The sequence below is a fragment of the Corvus hawaiiensis genome, chromosome 21, assembly GCF_020740725.1.
Source record: "Corvus hawaiiensis isolate bCorHaw1 chromosome 21, bCorHaw1.pri.cur, whole genome shotgun sequence".
In the NCBI taxonomy this organism is placed as follows: Eukaryota; Metazoa; Chordata; class Aves; order Passeriformes; family Corvidae; genus Corvus; species Corvus hawaiiensis.
In genome coordinates, this window is record NC_063233.1 from 7,938,859 (window position 1) to 7,963,198 (window position 24,340).

At 50.6% G+C, this 24,340-nt stretch overlaps 1 protein-coding gene across 2 annotated transcripts in view; it reads left to right on the plus strand.

Annotated features, from left to right (window-relative positions):
* Positions 1-15,574, plus strand: part of ASTN2 (astrotactin 2) — a 319,207-nt gene extending 303,633 nt beyond the window's left edge. For both annotated transcript variants that reach the window (XM_048325211.1, XM_048325212.1), the window contains exons 21-23: positions 7,381-7,481; positions 8,721-8,904; positions 14,654-15,574. In XM_048325211.1, coding sequence (XP_048181168.1) covers positions 7,381-7,481; positions 8,721-8,904; positions 14,654-14,891 — 523 coding nt within the window. In that variant the 3' untranslated portion in view covers positions 14,892-15,574. The remainder of the gene's footprint in view (positions 1-7,380; positions 7,482-8,720; positions 8,905-14,653) is intronic.
* Positions 15,575-24,340: the final 8,766 nt, after the last annotated feature.

Below are 24,340 nucleotides of genomic sequence, written 5' to 3' on the forward strand. Positions count from 1 at the left end.
TTGTCAGGGAGACAAAAGATCCAGGCAGTAGCAAGAAGTGCTTAGGATTTTTAATTAATTTCTTTCTTTCTTTCCCCTTCATCCTTTGTTTGGATCTTGTTCAACGGGGATCTGAAACAAAAGAGGTTGATGAAGTTCTCAAAGGAGGGAGAGCTGAGCGAATCTGCATCATAGCTTGGCTCAGGTGCAGGGCAGATGCTGCTGAGGGGTTGAGGGGACCAGCACTCAAACCTGCCCACTCCAGGTTTTGGCTCTCTGTGGCCTCACAGCTCAGAGGGCAAGCCCAGGAGACTTGGGGGCAGCACAGTGTGGGACGCTGTGACACCAAAGTGACGCTGTCCCACACTGCACCCCTGTAATTCAGCAGCAATGAGTGGCCCTGCCCTCCTCCCTGTGAGAAGCACCATGTTCTCCAGTCACTGTTTTTGAGCATGGCCATGGCATCAGCTGCAATTCAGGTAACCTTGCAGCGTGAATAACCCTGGGTGACTTCCCCAGGGTTGACACAAAGCAAAGATGGACCCATGGCTGTGCAAGCCTGTCTCCAGCCCCACGACAGCTCCACCTGCCCTCAGTGTCTCAGAAATCGAGCCTCCTCTGCCTCTCCTCAAGCTTCTTGTAGTGCAGAGCAGCCTGTGCCTTCTTCCTGCCTCCTTCCTCCAGTATTTGATGGGCACTGTTTTATCCACTTCCAAAAGGCATCAGACACCTGAAGCATGTCCTGGCAGGTACATCTGACAACTGTGGTCTGGTTTTGTTGGGAGGCATCTGTTGAAGGATAACGATTAGTCTCACAGCATTTGCTGTCCTGGGAAAAAAAAGAAGTGTGAATTGTGAGAACAGTTTACTGACAGCCCCATGTATTGGTGTAATGGCAAGGCTTCAATACTCCAGTGTGGCACCAGTTCCTGCTAACCTGTTCCTCCATCACACTGATGGGAGCAGGTCAGTTGTCACAGATGGTTAAAAAAAGCTCAGTTATAAAAGGTGCTTTTCTTGGATGGTAGAACAGTGAGGAGAGCATTCTAAAAGATGGGGTATTTTTTCAAGATCGCCCTGTCCACTGTTTCCTTACTGTGGGAAAGCAGAGCCAGAACCAAAGACAATGAAGAACAGAAGACACTTGTGGCCGTGCCAGCCCCAGGGAGATGGCACAAGGGTGACCACTGCCCAAGGTCAAAGCTTTGCCCAAATCTCAAGGCTCCAGCAGGGCCCTTGGCAGGGATGCAGTGTGGTCAGTCCCCTGCCAGGACACCAGCCCTCCCCTGGCACCATGGACATGGGCATGGCATGAGTGAGCCCAAAGCCAGGGCCCAACAAATAGACCAAGAAATCCTCTCCTTCCCAAAACCACCCCCTGCTAATTGTCTGCTCAGCATTTGCTGCAGAGACTGAGGGGTTGCTCTCATTTACCTCTCTTAATTACCGCGAATCACAGAGTCGTCAATAAGCTCAGCTGCATTCCTGTGGCTTGTGTGGACTGGCTGCTTTTTATTTGATCTGATTTATTTTTAAATTGTAATGGTTTCTGAATTGGGAATCCTTGCACTAAACACACACACCCCTTTCCATGCCTGCCCAGGCAGCTGCTGGCAGGCAAGCCCCACTCCTGCTCCATGTTCCTCAATGGACGTGGCTGGGGGGCTCTGCAGGGGAGGTGCAAGCCCATGGTCGGGGAACAGGAGTGGCTGGATGGCTCCTGGACCACGCACAGCCCGTGGCACGTGGCCGGGGGTGAAACACCCATAGCTCTGCTCCACCCTGCAGCACCCCTGGGCTCCCACACTGCTCAAGAAGAGTCTTTTAGGGAAACTGTGTGTGTAATTTATGGATGCTTTTAGCTCCAGGAGATGCTGGGATGAAGGTCTGATGCTGCTCACCTGTGGGTATCAGGACAAAGAAACACACTCCCCCCTCAAGCCTCCCTGTCTCCCTCCAGCGAGCCCCTCACCTTGATGTCTGGGAGCCAAGGACACTCTGAGACTGAAAGAATGGGAGAGAACAGTTTGTTTGGGTCCCATGAGCACGAGGCCGTGCACGGTGCTGGATCTGATGGGTGTGCTCACACCCATGTGTGTTTGGGGCACTGTTCCTGGCAGCTCCGCTCTGCACGTGCCCGAGTCCCGGCACAGCCCGAGCCCGGCCCCATCCCTCGTGCCCAGTCTCCGTGCTGAGATCACTGGGCAGCAGGGAAGTGTGGAATGCCAAGAGCTGCTCCACTGAGGGCTTTTAAAGGGAGGCCTCAGCATTGTTTTTCAGCTGGAACGGGAAGCGAGGAGGGCTGGCAAGGCAGGGTGTGATGTGTGCGTGTCAGCACGCTGGAGCAGCCTCGGCGGCATGGGGCCGGCTGCGTGCGAGCCCCGCGAGCCTGGGCTGTGCAGGAGGCACGGACAAGCTGTGACCAAGCGGGGAGTGACAGCAGGACGTGCGTGTAACACCTCAGCCAAGTCAGGATTTATGTTTGCAGGCTCGGCATGACGGGTGGTGGTAGCCACGCTGCCGGGGAGGGAGAATCCATCGCGCTGTGTGTGGGACGCCAGCCAGGGTTGCCCTCGCTGAGCTGCTGGAGTTAACAGCAAGAGGCTGCAGGAACACGGCACCAAGGCCAGGCAGATCAGCCAAGCTCAAGCCAAGCCCTACTGGCAGGAGCGTGCTGTGGTTGCACCACTTCGGAAAGCTTGAGGCCGTGTTTTTGCGTGACACTGGGCTCTGGAGCAGCATCTCTGCCCTGTCCTTCATTCACACAGGCCAGGGGGCTCCTCTCAGAGCCTGGGTTGGCCACACAGCAGCTAGCTCCCAGTAGGCACACACTAAATTAGCGTGGGGGTTTGGCATCCATGGGAGTGCTAATTGAGCTCCTTATCAGAGCCTTTCTCTGCAGCCCAGGCAGCCCGTTTGTGGTACAGCATCTCACCGAGCAGCTGCACCAGCCCAGAGGCCTCAGGAAGAGCAGACAAGGCAGACCAGAAATGCCTGTGGTATCTCTGTAGGATATAAAGAAATCAACAGCCAAGCTAAGGAAGGTCAGACTCAGAAGTCCTTATCTTGCTTCCCGCAAATAAGGATCATGAGTAAAGCACTCAAACATCATGAGCATCATGAGAGGGAGTTAAAAAAACATGCTGCCTATGAATAAGTAACATGTTTTGAGCTTTCATTCTCAGTCTTAAAGAGTTTTGTGCCTTTATAAATTTGTATTTTGGGTTATTTTCTCTGCATTGAGAAAGGATAGAAACATACTTTTCTGGTTTTCAAATCCCTTGAAACACAATGGACAATCCCAACAGTAACCAAAGCTTTAACTTTTGCTTTCTCTTCCTTCCCCAAGAAGCATCTTGAGCCTAGTGATAAAACCCAGCCTTCAGCCAACACTGGGCGGGGAATCTACAGGGAAGGTATTGACATTTCATGAGGCCAAATGTTGATTGGTTTCTGTCTCTCCCTGAATGTTCCTTCAGGTCCCAATAGGTTTGAATTCAGCAGTAAACATTTAAGCGGCATTACTTTACAGGACTTAGTGTGCTGTGATTTGCTGCAGAGGTGGCAGCATTTCCAGGCGTGGAGGGCTGGATCCCTGCCAAGAGCATTTGTGTTTGGACCTCTTTGGAACCTCTTCAGGTAAAATATATTCTAGTATTTCTAGAAATACAGGTCTTTGTGTAGAATCTTACTGAAGGGATGGTTGGAAAAGAGGATCAGCTGTGAGCTGAGTAGCAGGGAGCCCGGAGCTCCTTTGGAAAACACAGGGAGAAGATGAGGAAATGTCATGAGGAAAGTTTATCAGTAAACAGAACACCTCCACATTATAAAGGAGCCTCTGCCAGATCGTAGCTACCATATGGCATTCCAGGTTGTCTGACGTGGTTTCGTGCAATGGCTCTAGGTCTGAGACGGGCAAAGCACTCAGAACCACTCTTTGGCCACATTTATTTACAAATTATCGGGGTTGGCTTATTCAAGTGCAGCTCCATCCTCATCAGTGGGGATGATGCCTGGCTTGGTCCTTGGCCCACGATGCTGTAATAGATTTAATTGGGGCAGGAGGATCTCCCTGGAGTGGTGCAAAATCCTGCCATGTCCTCGGCTTAGCTCCCTCCCTCAGAGCCATCGCTTTGGCTTTGCCCTGGTTTGTCATGCAGATGCAGAATCATGGAATGGTTTGGGCTAGAAGGGACCTTAAAGCTCATCTCATTCCACCCCTCTACCATGGGCAGGGACACCCTCCACTGTCCCAGGTTGCTCCAAGCCCCATCCAACCCAGTCTTGAACACTTCCAGGCATGTGGAGTCCACAATTTCTTTTGGTAACCTCATCACCCTTATTGTAATGAATTTCTTCCTAATACCTAATCCAAACCTACCCGCCTTCAGCTTGAAGCCACATCCCCATCTCTCCCAGGCAGTGGTGGTCTCTCCTCCCACTGGCCACCCCTGTGATGTCCTGTTGGGTCCCAGGCTGCTCCTTGCCTGCATCTGCTGAAGGTTTCCAGCAAGATGGGAATGCTGGGTTTGCAGAGAGACACAGAGACACAGGTCTTTGCACTCCCTTCTCTTAATTGTCTGTTTCCGGGAATAAGAGAAAAAAACTAAACCCCAGCACTCTGCACAGTGCCATTAACTGGCCATAAAAGTGTTTTGCTGCAGAGGCTGGGTGGTCAAGTGGTTTGAGAACAAGATTGGAAGCCATCATCTCCCGAGTTTCCAAACTGTTCATGTCGCTGAGCCTCGCCGGGGCACGATGCTTCATCCCATATGTCTCTGTTTACCGTCGATAAAACAGAGCTATTAATACTGCTGTGCTTCGGGGTGATCTTCTGGACTGTAATTAATGTTAAAACCCTCTGAGGTCACTGGCTGGAAGGAGCTGGAGAGGTGCAGAGGCTGTGTGCTGCTGGGCTGCCAGCCTCCACCACAGCTGGGCTGATTGGTGCTGAGTCCAAAACATCTCATTCACAAGGAATGGAGATGAAAGAGTTTCCTCTAAGGTTCTTGAAAGAGGACTGGCTCCAGGTGAGGTAAAGCAATTGGGTTTCTTCTCAAAAAAATAATTTTTGACAAGATCAAAATCACTTTGATTCTGATGTTTTTCCATTTACATTGTTGGTTGTTTTTTCCTTACATCATCCAAAAAATGATGAAATGAGGGCTTGTTTTTTGACTTTTTTTTTTTAACCCAGGCCTGACCAGGAGAGATGCTCTTGCTCTTGGCAGCTGAGTGACTTTGTTCCTGTGTGAGCTGGGCAGAGGGGAGAAGTGCAGTCAAAAGGCTCATGCAGGTCTTCAGCATCACCCAAAGGGGTGGATGTGCTTCAACACCCAACCAATCCTCCTGACCCCACTGGCTATGGAATAGGTGAAATGGGCACTAATTGCTGAATATTACAATTGTGTTTTGATAAGTCTTCTGTTTTTCAGGGAAAGTGCTCTGGCACTGATTGCCTCAGAGCTAATGGAGGCAGCCTGAGCTGCTGCAGGCAGAGCAGAGGTTACACATTAGCTCTGCTCACCCTTTTACAAAAGCAAACACAGCAGCACAGCCACTGTGGCTCAGCAGGTGACCCCAGGATGGGGATAGGGAGCAGCTCCCAGCAGTACCCTGATGTTGAGCCCTCTTACTGCTTGTTGTGCTTCTGCTGATGAGCAAGAAGAGCCCTGCCCTGGGTGGGCAGCAGGACCCCTGGGCTCTCTGCCCTGTTCTCCCGCTGCAGCTCCTCATCTCCTGGGGCTGGAGTCCCCCTGCCCAACACTGGGTGCCCTGTTGGTGTTGCTGAGACACAAACCTTCCCTGCTCCCAGCAAGAGACTCCTCACTCCCCCTGAATGTCCCATCTGCTGAAGAGAGGGAAAGGAATGGTGGCACCTTCAGGATGGGATGCAAAGCCCTGCAGTCAGACTCCTGCATGGAATTCGCTGTTGCCCTATTGCTCTGTCTGTCCCTCAGTGAGAACAGCCTGTGTGTGGTACTTGTGTGGTGACACAGTGTGGATGTCCTTCCTGAGATGCTCCCACTCCGAGCAGCGCTCCTGGGAAACTAAGGAATGTCATGCCAGAAGGATTAAATAGCATCTCCTTGGGCGAGCCGAGCGTGTGCGTCCCCTGCGTGCCCTAGCTTGGTGAAAACGGGAGTGCTCCCTGCGCACAAGTGTGTTCCTTGGCAGTCTGCTGGCATCCTTGCACACAGCAAGTATTGTTAGGGACATAATGCTAATTGCTTGGAGGGAATATGTCCTGCGCTGGGAATTGCTACTGTGCAAATGTCAGCTCTTATCAGCCACATGTGGGATGTGCAGGGCCTGCAGGGAGGAGAGAGGGGGCTCGCAGTGCTCGTGTGTGGGGTAAGGAAAAGGGAGGCATTGCTTCTGTCACCCCCCAAGGATGCTAAGGACTTAGGACCATTCCTTAAATAAACATACGTCAGGGTCTCAATCCCATTTAAGCTTCAGCTGCTTTTATGGTACTCCTTGCACTCACTTGCAAGAACTGCTCACTTTTACCTTAGGCTAAGGAGGGGTGGTGTGTTATTTCTCAGGCTGGGTACCCCACCACCAGGCATCTCAGACCTCTGAGAGGCTCAAACCAGCCCCTGCACTTTGTCAAAGCCAGCTTGAGTTGCCATGCCCAGCTCAGAGTGAATAAATATGAACTGATGCCCTTTGGGAGAGCGGACAGAAGATTGTCACCCCTGCTGCGAAGAAGCATTCTCATTTTGGAGCTTTGATGCTCTGAGCAGGACTCTGAGCTCAGCATCCCAGGACGTTCCATGCAGCCACAGCTTGTTTACTCAATGCTCCATCCGGCACAAAAGCCATATTTTACTGTCAGATGCTCTCCATTAGCTTCAAGTGTGAAATTATCATTCCCACCCTTTTACCAACCCCACCCTTGTGAGGAAATGAGGGAGCAAACAACTCAAGGGCCATCCACAGGATGAGTACGAGCTGTCACTTGTCAGCAGAGCCCACTTACGGCAAGAATTACTGCCCTGCTCCCAGAAAGGCCAGAGGGAGCCCAGCTCACAGACACCACCGTGTTATAATGCTCACATCAGTGCATGGCAAAGCAGCCCTGAGGTGTTTGCATCCCTCTGCAGTCGGGAGGATTCAGGGTGCAGCCCCACAGGGGTCCCTGGGATGGGGAGAGAGGAAACAGAGGCCTGCAGATGCCAGAAAGGGCTGAAGTGACCTGTCCTCTCAGCCCTGCCTGCTGTCCCTGGGTTCTCCTGTGTTCCAAGACATTTCACATCTCCTTGAGATGCCAAAACTGACTGATAGTGCCTGGACCACATTTTTCCTTTCTCTTCTGAAGGCCGGTTCCCATAACAACCTGGTGGTGTGGGACTGAGGGATCAAGGCATTGTTTTCCTTTTGCTTCCTGCCTTCCAGATTTACCCTGTACGCGGTGGATACACGGGGCAGACACTCAGAGCTGAGCACAGTCACCCTGAGGACAGCCTGCCCGCTGGTAGACGACAGCAAGGCAGAAGGTCAGTGCTCAGGCACCTCCTGTTCCACACCAGGAGACATTTCCTTCTGATTTTGATTTTCCTTTCTTCACACTGCTCCCAAAAAGCTGCCCAGGCCCTTCTCTCCCAGGCCCTTCTCTCCCAGGCCCTTCTCTCCCAGTGGGAAGGCTCCTTTAAATCCACCCGTGGGCACAGGGACGTTCATCTGGGGAGGGGTGACAAATTGCAGGAGTGTCCAGGGGCAAAGTCTCCTTGGCTGGGCAGCTGATGACTCCGTGATGCCACACTGGCATCCTTGCCAAGCACAGCTGTGGGAGCTGGTGCTGTGTCTGACACAAGTCCCCTGGAAAAAGAGCAGTCCCTTCTCACAAACCTGAGAGAGGCAGCCCTGGCCGGGCCATGCAGGGCACCATTGGCTCTGGGTGCTTGAAGGGATGCTGGGGGCAGCTGGCTCAGTTTGGAAACAGAAATGTTGATAAAAGCCCAGCTACTTTTGCACATTTGCATTGTTCAGTTTTGAAGCTGGTCCCACTTGTCCTTACCCCCAACCCAGAGCACCTGGCTGCTTTCAGATTTAAAAGGATTCCTCTAAGTGACCACCATGTTACCTGTTCTCTTTCTTGCTTGCTTTCCCTTGGGAATATCACACAGAAGAAAGTTTTGGTTAGTGCTTAGCTGCACATTCAATAAGAAAAGCATTCCCATGAAAAAGCAGCAAACAGGAGACTAAGGAGAAGGAAGGAGATGCAGTTTTGTGCATTTCTCTTCTCCAAATTGAGATGTTTTTTCTCCAGCATAGAGTTAATGCTCTTGTTTAACACATCTGAGCTGCTCCAGCCAATGCCCACAATGATGAGGTGCTTCATTTCTGGCTGAAGGACCACCCTGGGATCAATAGCGTTGATTTCTTCTTTAGCACCATAGCTGTGAATGGCTTTTGGTTTGGTGAATTTGGGAGCAGCTTGCCTGCCCTTCCTGGGAGGAGTAGGCTGTGCCTGCCTCTCCTCCTCCTGCTCCTTCACGGAGTATTGCTGGAGTGTTAGGGGCAGCTCTGCTCGTGCAGGGCACCCACTGCAGGATCAGCCTGAGGAATTGCTCAATGCTCTCCAGTCACTGAGCCCTGCTGCAGGCAGCCCCAAGGGACTGGCAGCCATTCCAGCTGCCTGCCCCTGCTGCTGGCCCTGCCAAGGGCTCTTCTCCTCCTCTTCCCATGTTAGCACCTTCAGCTGGTCATTAATCCCGTGCCCTGATCCTTTCCAGAGATAGCTGACAAAATCTACAACCTCTACAACGGCTACACGAGTGGGAAGGAGCAGCAGACAGCCTACAACACCCTGATGGAGGTCTCTGCTTCCATGCTCTTCCGAGTCCAGCACCACTACAACTCCCACTACGAGAAGTTTGGGGACTTTGTCTGGCGCAGTGAGGACGAGCTGGGGCCCAGGTACCTGTCCCTTCCCTGTGTCCTGCCCTGCCCCATGCCCAGAGCATGCCTCTGCTCAGCACTGTGGATGTGACCCCGTTGCCTTCTCCTTGTAGCTAAGAGAAGTCCCCGTTTGGTGTTCACCAAGCTGTCCTGCATCCCCTTGGACCACCAGGTCCTGCTCGGTCCTTGGATGAATACTGGTGGGACACCTGGCAGCTGGGGGGATCTTTGCATGAATGTTTGTGTCATCCAGTGATACAAACAAGTGGGTGATGCTTTGAATGAGTGGGAGCTTGGAAACACTGGGAAGTGGGGGGCAAAGGATGTAATACAGGCCTGGAAAAGTTTTTCCTTCTCCTATCTGCTGGTTGGATGCCACTGAGGATCTCTCCATAGTACCAGGATGGCAGCTCACAACTGTTCACACCCCTCCTGGACATAGATCCAAGCTGGCCTGGGGATCATCCTCCTCCAGAGATGACCTTGGTAGTTCATTGGCCTCTCACACAGAGCCATTCTCATCCTTCCCACTGCCTTCCCTCTCCTTTGATGACACTGCAGGCTTGTTTGTGCTTTGCAATTGTTCCTTTACCTCTGAATCCCTGGGAACCATCAGCTGCTTCTTACACATCCTTATTTCCCCTGTTACTTGAGATCCAACCACTGAAGGTTGCTGTCCAACCCAATACCTGCATCAAGCCATGGGACAGCAGGGTGACATTTAAACTGCCAGACTCAGGACCCAGCTACATCTGGAGCCCACGGTCGATTTGGCTGCTGGCTGTTGTCCTCACCGAGCCAGGGGAGCTCCTCACATCACTCCTCTGCTCCTGGTCTGTACTTGAGAAATATGTGACTTGCAGCCAAGGGGATGAATCTATAAAAGCCAAGGCAGCCAGTGCCAGGCTCGTGACAAGAGAGAAGCTCTGCCATCCAGCCTGGCTTCTCAGGGAGCTTGGACAGAAGCAGAGGCATTGACATAGCAGGAAGCAACGAGGATTCTTTTTTGTGAAGGGAGGCCATCTCGTAATAGGATTTTAATTGACAGACTGTTCTCCTTCCCAGGGGGACGTTCATTTTTGTACCTTGAAATGTTTATCAGATGAGCCTCGGCTTCACAGTAAATGTTCACTCGTAAAACGGAGTGACAAGAGGGGAGTCGATTGCCTCTGTGTAATAAATACATCACACTGAGGTTCCTCGTGAGCCCAGTTTCCATGAAAGCCACAGGTTACTGCAAACAGCTGCTGGCAAGAAGACACACTGACAGCCAGATGTCCCAGCCAGACCGTTTACATTAAGGAGACATTAAAAACTTAGCTCATAGGTGGCCCTAAACCAGGACTTTCCATGGTCATCTCAGCACCTGGCTTGCCTCATCCTGCTCATCTCCTCTAGCAACAACAGCCCCTTTCCTGCTCCCCCCATTCCTCTCACAGGCACCGAGTGAATCTCACACAGTTAATTTGTTCCAACAAGACAGAAGAATCTGTCTAAATCAGTGAATTTTAATGCTACTGTGCATCCAGACCTCTGGATCCGTGCAGCCAGTGTGCTTCCTAACACAGCCATGGGGAGATTTCACTATTATTTTCTCTTACTGTGTTTGCAGGCCGATTCTTATGACCACTGCAAGCAGGGTATGGCTTTTAGGAGGAGGCAGAACAAATAATTAAGTTAATTTTTTTTTTCCCGAGCCCCTACTTGTGGCTACCAGCAACACTGGGGTCACTATGTGGCATCAGCCCAGGGCTGACAACCTGTCCCCTGCTCCAGCCAGTCACCCAGGCAGGCAGCCAGGCTGGCCAAGGGACATGAAGTGCATCTCCAGAGCAGCTGACTTCTGGTACAAGGGGGAATGCAATGTTCTGATGGGAGGCTGTGATAAGAGGCCATCAAGTCCTGGACTCACTGTCCTTGCACACGAGGATCTGAAAGACCCAGGTCAGTTCTCAGTAGAGTGGAAAATCTGAATTTATGACAAAAGCACCTCATAGAGCAACACAGCAGCCAGGCAACCACCCTCTCCCTGCAGTCTCAGGAATCTCATCCTTCCTGCAGGCAGGTATCATATTTTATTGGCCTCTTCATGCTGCTTCACCCTCTTTTAGTACCTCCCTCCGAGGTGAGGCAGGGCAGGGTTTGGCTGGCTCTGGATATGTTTTTATCCCACATCAGCCCTCAAGGTGAGTGTTGGCTGTCCCCTGTGCAGCAGGGGGACGAGCATCCCAGCAGGAGCACCCCTGGCACTGGGCAGAACAGGAGGCTCCTACTCTCAGGCATATCCTTGCAGAGCCGGGGCTGGCAGCAGGGACCTCAGTGCCCCGTCCCCTGTGCAGTGGGAACACTGGTTCATGCAGGAGCCCTTGGAAAGTGCCCCGGCAGCAGACACCCATCCTCTCCCTTTTCCTGTCCCCCACCATGCCACGGGGCACTGCAGAGGGAAGTGGCTGCTTAGAGCTGTCAGGATTTTTAAACTCCTCCTCTTCATCATTTGTGACTGTACTGTGACCTCATAAATCCACCACCTAAGTGCAGTCCAGAATCAGTCCCTGGCTGCTGTGGTGGGTGTGTGGTGGGAGGGAGAGCACCACTGGCCCACACCAGCATGGGGGCATCCCCATCTGGGGCATGGGCTGAGGGGGAAGGGGGTCACTTCTTGCCTTTGGGGACTGGCCACAGGCAGACAGGAGAGTGACTCCCCTCTCGCTCCCCTGCTGTCCCCTCCCAATTCCTGCCCTTTAATAAGGCAATAAATTGCCATTGCTGGCAGGGATGAGGTTGGTCAGCATTTAGGAAGATTTCATTTCCAGTATTTGAAAAGGTGGTCGTTCTGACCCGACAGCCCTCCGTAGGGAGCACTTGGGTAATACCCAGGCCTTGATTTATGGTGTTAAATTGGCAGCCCAAGAACTGCTCCTGTAATTTATTACCCAGTCTTCACCAGAAAGCCTCTCTCTCTTTCTCACCCCTCCCCTCACCCGCTCTTGTCTCTCTTCCTCCTTATTTTTTTTTAAGAGGGAACAGCTGACAGCCAAAAGCTAAATCTAACATTTACACATGACTTCATTACCCCGCTGAAGTAAATGACTCAAAGTGGTGAAACCCATCAAAACTGGAGCTTTGGCACTGGACATCAAAAGCGAGGGGCCTGATTCCCTCTCCCCCATCACCCTGTCTCCTCTGTGACCACAGTTCAGTGTGTTTTCAGTATTGTCATAGAGCCAACCCATCATGTGCCACATTCCATCCTTAAACAAGGGTTTTTCCTGGGATTGACCACACCGAGAGAGCTGTGGATGCAGCAGGTGTGTGGAGACAGCTCCAGAAGGAGCACAGCCTCTGGCACAGCTGGCACCAGCAGGTTGGGGTGGTTTGACCCCTGAATTTCTTGCCATCCTTGAGCTGCTTCTCACACATAGGAATATTTGCCTGGATAAGAGACCTGAGTATGTATCAGGAAGCAAGGATAATGTGGTGAGTTCTAGCAATATCCAGGAGATCATTGAAGCGTGGTGGAGCAAGGAATGAAAATGGGAAGGTAGAGAAGGCCAAGGCAAAGGCAGGTTGTGTGGGAAAAAAATGAGAGATGGGTGAGGAAAGTGGTGGAGGGTAGGATAGGGGAAGTGGTGAGAAGAATAGAGGAAGGCAGAGCGTGGCCAGCAGACAGCCACTGGCCAGCTGAGACATCCATTCCTTGTGGTGTTGTTGGTTACCCACCACCAGGGTTTGCCTCAAGGGCTGGTCATGGGCCCTCCTCATTGCTCCCCCTTGCTGTGGCTGGGAGAGGCCTTGTGGTGAGCTGGAATAGTAACCAGTTTGGGGGGAAAATCCAATCATTGCTTGTTTGGCCTTTGAATAAACAACTTCCCCATGTTGGCACAGAGTTCAGGTCCATGGACACCAGCATGAGCACAAGCTAAAGGGCTGGGGAAGGGCCAGTACCCCATTTTGGAGCTGCTTTATGACAAATCTGGGTCATCGTGGAGCTGTGGCCTTAGAGAGATGAGAGTTTTCCTTCGTGAGATCCTTCTGGCTGATTGATCTCCTCCTGAGCATGGTCAGCTCACATAAAAGTCCATCCTTTGAGGTGATGTGGGTACTGTGCTTGTTCAGCCTTTCCTGAAAGGGAGAATCAGTGCAGATGTTAAGAAACAATTTATCAGCGTTAGGATGGGGAGCACTGGAAAGATCACCAGCTCCTGACTCTAGGAACAGGTCAGAAATTCATCCAGGCAGGTTGATCCCAGCAGGAAGTGGCACAGGTGATGACTTTTGGTCCCTTCAAGCTGCAGTGACTGTGATTTGTTGAAGTTTGCCAACTGTAGTGACAATCACTACAGACTTTGGTCTGCAGCTGAGCTGAGCTTGAATCAATCAGTCTTCACCAAAAGCACCTAACGCCATCATGGGATTGGTGACTCCAAGAGGTGCACATGCAGCAGCACAGGACCTGTTCGTGGCAGTGTGTCAGGTCTTGGTGAGTGGTGGGAGCACCATATGCTGTAGAAGGTCAAGTGGCTGCCACGGAGAGTAACACGAGTAGAGGTGTTGTGTCAGAGCTGGGCACAGCTCAGTCCATGGCATCATTATTATAGATGTGACTGTAGCTAACAGGGCTCAAATTGCCCAGTCTGGGTTGTTTTTGTGGATGAAATCCATAAATGGATACCATGGAGTGTTGTCTAAGAAGGGCCAATTTCCTTTGCTCTTCCTTTGCTCTTCCTTTGCCCTCCAAGCTGACCCATAGGACATCACCCTGGGGAGGAGTGGGACAGTTTTCCATGTGCAGCCCTGGAGGAGCAGTGGTTTCCTACAGCCTTTCATCCAGTGTTCCCACTCCCAAGGGAGAGGCCCGAGCTGGCTGGGGATGCCAGGATGCCCTCCCGCTTCCTTCTGCCACCCCTGCCCTCTGCTGGTGCTGAGGTGACCCTGACCAGCCCTTCCCTGGCATCCCATCCCTGGACATCAGGCTCACAACGCTTCCCCCGGGCTGGGAGCTCACAGCCTGAGCTGCAACACCACTCAGCTTTCATAATCAAATAATCCCCATGTTTATGCCTTGCTGACTGACAGTTCTGCCCCTGACATACCATTATCGGGAATTTACATTCCTGCAGGAACTGCGAAATCCCCAACTCCTGAATCCAGAGCTTTCCTGTGGCACCAGAGGGAGAGGAAATAATCTGTGATCTTGAGACTTTCAGACCACTGAAGTAAACCCTCTTCCCTCCCTTTGTTTGATTTAGCACTTTGCAGACTCCCACAAGGGGATTCTTGGTTTCTTACGGGTTTATTTTGTTTTGTCTTAATGTGTTGTGCTTTTTTTTCCTCACTCTTCTAGTGTCAGTCCTTTTGGGCCGTTTGCCTCCTGCAGACTTGGGAAATCAGAAAGGGGAGGGCTGGGCTCATCAGTCAGGAGCAGGAAGGTTCTGGGGGTCTCACCAGGGTGGCAGGTGGGGCCAGCACATGTGCGGGAACTGGCCAGGATCATGTGGTGGTGGTGACAATCTAGCTGGGGCAGACTGTCCCCAGGGCACACAAGCTGCTCCAGTGGATCCTGGTGGGGTGAAATGGTAGATATAACCAGAACTTTGGGAAAAACAGGGTGTCTCTCCACTTGAAATAGGAAAGACAATGTCTTAGGCACTGGGTCTCGTCTATTCTTGTCACAAGACAGAGCTGGTGGCAGAAAGCAGAAGTTTGGACTCCTGTTCTCCCCTGTGCTTTTCCCGCACTGCTCTGTTCCCACCTCTGTCCCCTCCAGGAAGGCTCATCTGATCCTGAGGAGGCTGGAGAAGGTCAGCAGCCACTGCTCGACGCTGCTGCGCAGTGCCTACATCCAGAGCCGCACTGAGACCATGCCCTACCTGTTCTGCCGCAGCGAGGAGGTCCGGCCGCCCGGCATGGTCTGGTACAGCATCCTAAAGGACACCAAAGTCACCTGCGAGGAGAAGATGGTCTCCATGCTGCGCAACACCTACGGGGAGTCCAAGGGGCGGTGAGGGAAGGAGCGGGCCTGGAGCTGTGGGAGGCAAAGGGACTCCGAGGAGTAGAGGACTTGTGATGTGCTGAGTGGCTGGTGGGGTTTGGGGTCGGGCGATGTTCAGAGGGGGTGGAAGGGGACAGCGAAGCCAAACAGGACTTTCTCACACAGATGGCAGAGAAACAAGAAATGAGCAAGTTGGACTTTATTTCTTTTCCCTTTTTTTTTTTTTTTTAATTTTTCAAGAGTGAAAAAAAAAAAAAAGAAATTACCTAATTTGACTCAGCATAAAAGCCTCTCCTTTTTAATCTTTTCTTACTGAATTTCCTGGACTACACGCTCCAAAACCCTGGGAGGAGGAGATACCCACTCGAGGCCAGGGCCAGGCAGAGGGGAGCTGCTGGGTGCAGGGTGACCCCCTCCCTGCCTGCCCTGCCTGCGCTGCCACCAGGCAGGAGCTGTGGGGCGAGAGACCCCGGTGCTGTGGTGGCCGAGGACGCCAGGAGGAGGTGGCGTGGGTGGCCGGTGACACCGCGCTGCCAGCGAGGGTCCCGGAGGGGGAAGGCAGGCAGGTGCCCGGGACACTGCAGGCAAGCTGGGCTTTTGCAGCGCTCCGAGTGGACGGGGCGGCTCCGCGCGCAGCCTTCGTTCGCAAGGCTCCCGGCAGCTTGTTCTGTGCATTAAAGATTCATATTAAGTCCATCTTGGCTGTCTCACTGGTGTTTCTTCCTGGCACGGTCTCACCTCTGCTTGGGCGTTCGTGGGGTTTCGGTTCTGGGGAGGACATCGCTGATGGCCACTCCTGGGATGTGGCTGAGATGAGGGACCCCAAGAGCTGCGTGCATAGAAAGGAGGGAAAAGTGCGGCCTTTTGCCCAGAGTCCTTCTCTCCTCAACACCCAGCAGAGCCACTGGTCCCAGTGGGAGCTGGGAGCGTGTGGGAAAGCCCATGAAGAAAGCCAGGGGCTAAAAAGACATGGAGAATCTGGTTTCTTTTACTGTCAGATGTGGGTTAGGCTGGCCTGGGCTCCCTGTGGGTAATGGATTTCTCAGCCTGGTAGCCAAACCAGAAAGTGTGGGAGGGTGAGAGGGGGAAAAATACAAAAATCAGATCAGCTCAAAGCTATTGCTTTTTCCTTTTTGAAGCAAAACAACGAACCTGGAGAGAGAAGAGGGAAGAGTGTAGGTTGAATGAATCAGTTTAGTCAGCCCAAAGCAAATAGTTTTGTTTAGTTTTTCAGGTTAGTTAACCCTTTAACATCGAAGCAAACAGGAGGTGAGTTTCAAAACAAAAATGTTTTGAAACCAAACAAAGGTGCAGGATTTGATGTGGAGAAGGTTCAGCCAGAGACCTTTTTCTTCTTGAGCTAAACCTATTTGCCCGACTTGCACCCACTCAAATAATTCTGGTTGTTCCTTCCAAACTCCTCTATTTTTTTCCCCTCTTTGGTTATGTCTCTTCATTTGAGCCACATTCATGTGCATTGGGAATGATGCCAGTACCTGGTCAAAGTCCTGCTGGAGTTCACAGAAAACTTCTGTGACATTGCTGCCTGTGAGACAAACCCCAAAGCATTGCAGGTTGCCTGAGGTTCTTAATTTTTAATCTAAATCCCTTTTTCTGATGGAGAGAGAGAGGAGGATGACACTGAGGGCTCTGGGCTATGGCCTCTGTGTCACTGAGGCTCGTACCACACTGAAAACGAAGAGCAAGGAGGGGCCATGACATCACCATGTGTTAAAATCTGAGTGCCCAGCACTGCTGCTGCCCCTTCACCATCCCTTTGCCCTTTGAGGGTGACTGGTGGCCTTGGAGTTTGCTTGTGGGGATGAAGGAGATGACCGTGATTTGTTGCAGTCAAATGAAGACTTTGCATTTGTGGTTGGAGCTGCCTCAACACCCAGCAAAAGCCTCAAAATGCCAACGTGGTGGTGCCTGGCCAGTGCCCAGACTGGTGTCAGAGTGAGCTGCCCATTTCACATGCTGCCAGGATACAGTGTGTGCACTTCTGGGGGGTGAAAACCTTCAAATCTCTCATTGGAGCCACTGATGCAGAGTGACTGGGACTGCTGTGCAGTTTTGAGTGCCACAGTATAAGAAGGATCTAAAGCCATTGGAGAATGTCCAAAGCAGGAACATGAAGATGGTGAAGAAGGGCAGAAGCCATATGAGGAGTGGCTGAGATCACTTCATTTGTTCAACCTAGGGAAGAGGAGACTGAGGGGAAATGATACCACATTTTGCAGCTTCCTCACAAGGGCCGATGGAGAGGCAGGCACTGATCTCTCCTCTCTGGTGACCAGTGACAATTCCTGAGGCAATGGCTGGAGCTGTGTCAGGGGAGGTTTAGGCTGAGAGCAGGGAAAGGTTCTTCTCCCAGAGGGTGCTGGGCACTGCCCAGGCTCCCCAGGGAATGGGCACGGGCCTTCCCACTCAGGATATTCCATGATTCTGTGGCTCTATGATCCTCCCCTCCTGCCACTGGCAGAGCAGAGAGTGGCTCCACTGCCTGTAGGACAGGTCCCCCTGGACACTCGGCAGGACACAGCGCAGGCCAAGGCTGTCAGGACCAGCAGCAGCCACAGGGAGCTTGGCCGGTCCGTGCTGTCCCTGCTGCTCACCGGGTGCAGCTCCAGGTGCTTTGAAGCTGTCTTGTTTTCTCAAGGCTCTGGCCCACAGCTGTGCCTTTCCCTGTACTTTATAAACACAGGGTTTTATTTTGTTTTTGTTTGCTTGGCTGGGAGATGATTCATTTCTCTTGGAAGGCCCATGCAGCACACGGCAATGGGGAGCAGCTCTGTAGTCTCGCTTCAGGCGAGAGCCAGTGTTGACCAACCTAAGGAACAAATTGCCTGTGTTTTCTGACTGGAGTGGAGGTGTGACAGGGATAATTCTGCCCCTGGGATTCCTCTCCATTGTGAGTGTGGTGCTAGGTGTTAGGAACAGCCAAATGCCAGCCAAAATACAAGGCAGCTGGCTGGCTGGCTGGCTGGCCCCCAGCGTGTTTTTCTCCACTCTGACACTGCGAGCTCCCCCACAGTGACACTACGATGTTTTTTGCACCTGGGATGCCCGTCCCTCGCAGAGCTGCAGCATGGGGATGTTTTGTTGCAGATGGTGATGGAAAGGAGACCTTCATCTCTGGTAGCCCTGACTGGGAACATAGCAGGAGCAGCACAGGGACAGGCTGGTTGTCCCCTGGATCCACACGGCAGCTGTGTCCATTGCAGAGGCTTGGTTTGCTTACCTTGGAAGGCTGCTGAGGAGCTTTGCTTTGCATCCATGGTGAGACCGGCTGTTCGTGCGGGTACATGTACAGAGTGAGTTGTGTGTGAGCCCGTGTTAATATGTACAGAGCAGGTGGAAGAGTCCAGACTCTGGGCTGCGGAGTTTGATGGCCATTAACCTGTCGTGAAGCGCACCTAGCTCCCAGATCAAAGCCAGGAGAGCCTCTGGCTGGTGATGCTACCTGGCACAGCGCACCCAAGCCAAACAAAACCGAGGAATTCGTCGAGGTTACACATCCTCCAGCACACAGCTGAAAGGAAGGGTCTGTATTTTCTCCCTGGAAACTTTGGAGAATGTAACCCTCTGGCTTTCAAGATAAACAGTTGTAGTCATAGCCCAGCAATGCTGGCAGATGGACCTGTGCCCCATAGTGTACATGCACACAGACCCCTGCCACTCCTCTGGCTCCCTCGGGGAAAAGGGATCCCAGCTCCAAAGGAAGTTGCTGCTGCCCTAGGAGCTGGTTCCTTTTGCCAGCCGATACCCTGACTTTGCTGTGCCACTGCCTGGGCTTTGGCAGACCAGGGGTGATGCTGTCCTGGGTGGGAGAGCACCAAGGGGTGGATGAAACATGAAAAGCAAGTGGGGAGAGTGGAAAAATGATGCCATCATCCAGGTTTAATAGATAAACTGCCCACATCCATTTGGAAAGCTGAAATTATTTCCCTAGTGGCATGGCTGGGATGGGTAGCTTGGCTTCAATGGCTCCTGGATGGAGTGATCAGCCTTAGGAAGAGTTAAGGTCAAAAGAAGAAACCTTCTCCATGTGTCTTTGCAGTGAGTGTGTGTGCAGGTAACAGCGCTGATAGAGCAGCCATGGGTGCATCCTGCACAGCCTGGCCCTCCTTCCCCCATCCATACACCCCAGCACCCCATAAACTCCAGCTCAGCATGGGGAGAGGGTTTTTCTGCAGAGAAACCTTTAACAAGCATTCGCTGCCACTTCCAGCATCCTATGAGCGTCCCACCAGGCACACGCCCTTCTTGAGGGCACCCGAAATCTGCCACTTGTCTGGCAGCTCAGAGCTGGTGACAGCTGCAGGTCCCCAGGGCTACGTGGGGCTGTTCCTTCCGGAGGAGCCTGAACAATCCCCATTGTCCCCATGGCCATTGTTCCCCCCGCCCTGGTCCCGGCTGGGCTGCAGCTGGCACGGGGCACAGAGCGGCCGATTGTTTGGGTTTTTGTGCTGCTGATGACACACCACTTTGGGACGGCTTCTTCCCACGGCAGAGGCCTCTGGAGTCAAGTGCTGCGTTTGCTCCTTTATTTATTTGTTTGGTTTCTGCTTTTCCTTTTTTCTTTCTTTTCTTCTCTCTTTTTTTTTTTTTTTTTTAAGTTTTTCGTTGGTTGGATGGGACTCTGCTGAGGCTGGGGAAGAAGCCAAGGGAGAGCCAGTGGCTGTGCTGTGTGGGCAGCCCAGGTCCTCACCATTCCTGGGGGGAAAAAGCCTTGCAGTGGCACTAATGCTTAGCCGTGGCAGTGCCCTGTGGTGCCACGGATGGCTCAGTAGCCTGTGAGCTCATACCTTGTTGCCCTGGGAGGATGTAAACCACACATTGTAGCTGCTGGGCCAGAGGCAGGATTAGCTGTCCAGAAGCTGAGCAGCATGACGTGAATTGATTTGTGCACTGGGAGACACAAAGGAAAAGGTTTCTGGTTTACTTGCCTAAGGACACATGGCCTGACTGCCTCCCTGAGTGTTGGTGGTGATGATGTTAAACCAGGACCATGGCTCACAGTGCCACCATGGCGGGGGGACCTGCCCTGGGCAGCTCTGGCCTTGCCAGTGCCCCTCACAGCACTGGGCTGGGGGGCACAAAAATCTGCCAACAGGCTCTTGATCCTGGGCACCAGGAGCTGCCAGGGCTTCAAGGATTGGTTTGAACCACTATGACGTGCTTCAGCTTGGGCATTTCCTATGGTGCTATGAGGGTCAAGAGGTTTTAAGTGCTTGGGTGGAAAGTTTGAGCATTGCAGTATTAATAAAGAGTGCAATAAAAAGAATTCCCTTTCCCTTCCCTGCACCTGCCCACCCTCCCATCTCTCCAAGCCTGTTTGGCTGGCACTGTGGTGTGGAGCCTTATGGAAACACAGCAGCACCAGGACTTGGGAAAACCCACGTTATTAGGGTGACATTTGGAAAAGAACAGGTCTGTGTTACAAAGGTGAGTGCCTGAAGACAGAGGTGGGTTTTGACTTTCAGCCAGAACCATCCCCGTATCTCAACTCTTTCATCAAAAATGCCAATGGATATGAAGCACAAGTTGGGTTGGATGGGCTGGATGAGGATAAAGGGGAGCAGCAGCGAGCTTAGGTATGGGGCTCTTAGGCTTTAAAAGAAGATATGACTGGGGAAGTGATTTATAAATAAATAAACTGGCAGATAACATCTTAAAAGCAGGGCAAGGAGGGTGGCTACAAAGGAGGATGTTTCTGTTTGGATTAGTTCTTCATTCACCATAAGCAAAATGATCAAAAAGTTGTGAATAACCTTTTATCTGAAAAAAAGAAAAAAATAGAAATTTCATGGAAGTTGTTTTTAACCACTAACAATCCTCCCCAGGCCCAAGAGAAGTCAGCCAAAAGATTGTCAAGACCTTTAAAACTATTTTTACACTGTATTGCCTCACTTGTACTTAAAAAAAATGAAGACCCTGGCCCTTTGGCTGCATTTTATCAGGGAACTTAGGCCAGTTGTTGACTTGAATGATGTAGGCAGCTGTTATTCCAACTCAGGGCAGAGGGAAAAATTTGGGGCCACTGCAGCGATGTGCTAGTTAACGAGCAGCAAAAAGAAGAATTCCGGCCTCAGAACCGCTCACTTTTCTTCACCTTCCAGGTGTGTGTGCCTTAGAAACTAGAAAACTGAGGAGATGGAATGAACAAGTCCAGGAAAAGGTAGTGCTGGAACAGAAAGGGTGTGCTGGGTTTGTGTGTCTAGATGTGTGCAGGCAAGTGAACCCATGGGCACACATCTGCCAGCCTGGACATTCATTTGATTTTCAGATGTCCTTGTTTACATGGAAAGGAGGTTTTTTCACACTTGTGAGTAGTTATCTCTATATTCCAGTCCTCCTATGGAAGCTTTTTTAAGCCTCCATGTCTTTTTGACATGACATTTTTCTGCTGCTAACAGCTTCATTTTCCCATTACAGGATGATCTTTAAGGTCCCTTCCAACCCAAGCCATTCTATGATTCTGTGATTGCCACAGTCACCAATGCCATGCCTGTCTGAGAAGCTGTGACTTTGAGCCAGGAGAGGGTTTTGCCATAAGAGTTCAGAGCAATTTCCCCAGGTTTCTTTAGCGATTGATGTCCAGACAAGACACGTAACCTGGAAGTAGAAACTGTTGTTTTAACTGTGCATTCCAATTGATGCTGGGGTGGTTGTGCACGTGCAGGAGGAGTGGAGCTGAGCAGAGCCCAGCAGGGGTGAGCTGCCCGCTGTTCCCTGCCTTCATGGCTGCTCCCACCTTCAGGTCTTTATTAATGCCTAATAGATAGTTCAACACACAGCCAATTGATTTGTGCATTGCCATAGACACAACCCATTTAATCCCTCGTTCCTGGGCCTTTTTACCTACAGTATGTGCTGTGCGTGACGCACTTATACTCCATTAATAATGCACTGACCAAGACTAGGATGGTATAGAAAACACGGTGCATTCTTGCTCATGAGATTTCTGTCTCTCGTTGCTCAATATGTTGCAGTGGTTTTTCACGGGTAAAATGCAAAACATTTTTTTACTGACTTATTTATGCCAAAGTAAAAAAATAAACCCCAAAATAAATGACTTATTCTCATCCCTCAGTCTATTGCCCTCACCACACACGAATTGTTCGTGTACACCTTACAAGGCCTTGATCTGGTGGGGGGACAGCAAGCCCAGCTCTCTCTAGACCACTGGAGACTGATGCATCTCTATCTGTCTGTTTTCTCATGTGTCCAAAGGCTCTGTGCATTGGGATGTTCAGCTCTCTGGCTGCACACGTTTGCTTTCAGCCTTGCTTCCCTCCTAGGTAATACCCCTGAGCCAAGGCACACTCCCACTGGGACTGCTTTTCTGGATGAATATGTTCTGCATGTGATGAAGAAGACAAGCAGAATATGGACAACTTGATTTTCAAACCTCTCTCGCACCAAAATCTCCACCAGCCTACCTGGGGGGAAGCAGGACCTGAATCACCTTGGCAGAGCCAAATCCACTGGAGGCAAAATTGGCTCCCAGGGCCCTGACCAGTGCTGCCTCCCTCCACCCATGCAGCCCTCTGGAAAAACACGGTGGTGCTCAACCCCCCCTGCCCCAAAAGCAAAGAGCTGGAGCACATGGACAGGGCGCTGTGCAGCTGTGCAGCCAGATGTGGGACCCCACAGCCTTCACTGACCATGCTGGGTACCCCCATGGGCGTTGCTCGGGACCGGCTCGACCGAAAGCAAAGGAGACATGGCAAGAGCGAGAGGTCCAGTTCAGAACTCTTTAATACAAGCTTACATTGTTTGTGTTTCTGATTCTCTGTTCTCCCAGCATCTGGGGACATTAACCCTCATATGTGTGTGAGCATGTGTATGAAGATATATACAAAATCACACAGTTAAATATTTAAGCATACAAGGTATTATATATTTATATAATATAGAACTTTAGGGTATAGGAATCAACAATGGCAAAATATTTCTGATGAATCTGACATAACTTTTTTTTTTTTTGAGTGAAACATGACCTGTTTTTGAAAGACCAGAGGAAGTTGTTGCTTATTCAAAGAAAGAGAAAAAGCTGTATAAAGAAATTCTGTGAAAATGATTTTAAAAACATCATGAACCAAAAAAAGGACAACTGTTAAAAACTGTTTTGAAAAAAAAATAAATTAGATGAACAATTGTGTAAATATAAATTAAAAAAGATGACAATCTTAATAAATAAGCTTTACTATTTACATCTTTATATATTGCTTGGAGACTTAAATTAGATCCGTTAAAAACAAACGAACGCAAAATAAAACCCAAAATTGGAGCAGCAAACGTACAGGCGTGAGGTACAGAATTAAGGGTTGAACTGTATCTTGCTTGTTTCTTTTTTTTTTTTTTTTTCTTTTCTCTTTTATACAGTAGACCAGTAGAATTCTTGTGAAAATAGATCCTCAGCACTTCATTGGAGTATTGGTTGACGTGGCTTCCAAAAGGTGCCAAGAAAGATTCCATAATAATAATAACAATAATAATAACCATAATAATCATAATAATTATAATAAAAAGATACAATATGATACATAAATATGGAAGAGCAGTTGGTAATATGAATACATTTTTCTCTAGACGAGATCACAGTTTTATTTGTAAATATTACACTGATATATATATAATATTACACATGTAATATTATATATATATCATATATATATTTATATATATATTTATATATATATAGTACGGCTCAATCCTGCTCCCAGTGAAGTCAAAAACAATTAAAACCTGTGTTGACTCGATGGGAGCAAAATTCAGCCTCTCATCTGCAGACAGGTACGTAATTACAGAGGCCGTACAATGCAAACTCCGCAACGGTTCCAATTCCCTCTTGAATTGCTGGTGAAATGTTTCATTAAAGCCCTGGTTCTTTGCACTCAGAAGATGGAAACTGGTGGCTGAAGGTGGCCTCACCAAAAGAAGGAAAAACCAAAAGACTAAAAACTAAGCCAGAATGGGAACCAAAGAAATCTTGGACTCATTAGCTCCGCATCTCGACCCAACAGGACTAAAATCACCAACTAGTAGCACCAAGACTCCTCATCAAACGCCTGAAGCCAACCCAAGCTCTTGAGTGTGGCCTCAGAGGAAGTGATTCTCATTCTCAATGAATCTTGGATGTGTAGATCCGGTGAAAAGCGGAAAACTCAGTTTGCCAAACGAAGACAGAAACAAAACATTAAGCCTCACTTTTCTCCTGCTGAAAGGAACATGGGGGTTTGAACCCCCCAGGTGGCAGGAACAGCCCAACACCAAATCCCTGTTGCCCAAATTGACTGTAGCTCCAAGGAAATGTATCTTGGGCCACCTGGACCTGCTCCTGCTGATGTTCTGCTCATGCTCCCACTGAACTCAGTGGTCAAGGTCTTGCAGGGAAATGGGACAGTTCTGGGGGCTTCGGTGTGCCCAGCATATAAGGTCACCTGGAGGCAGGAG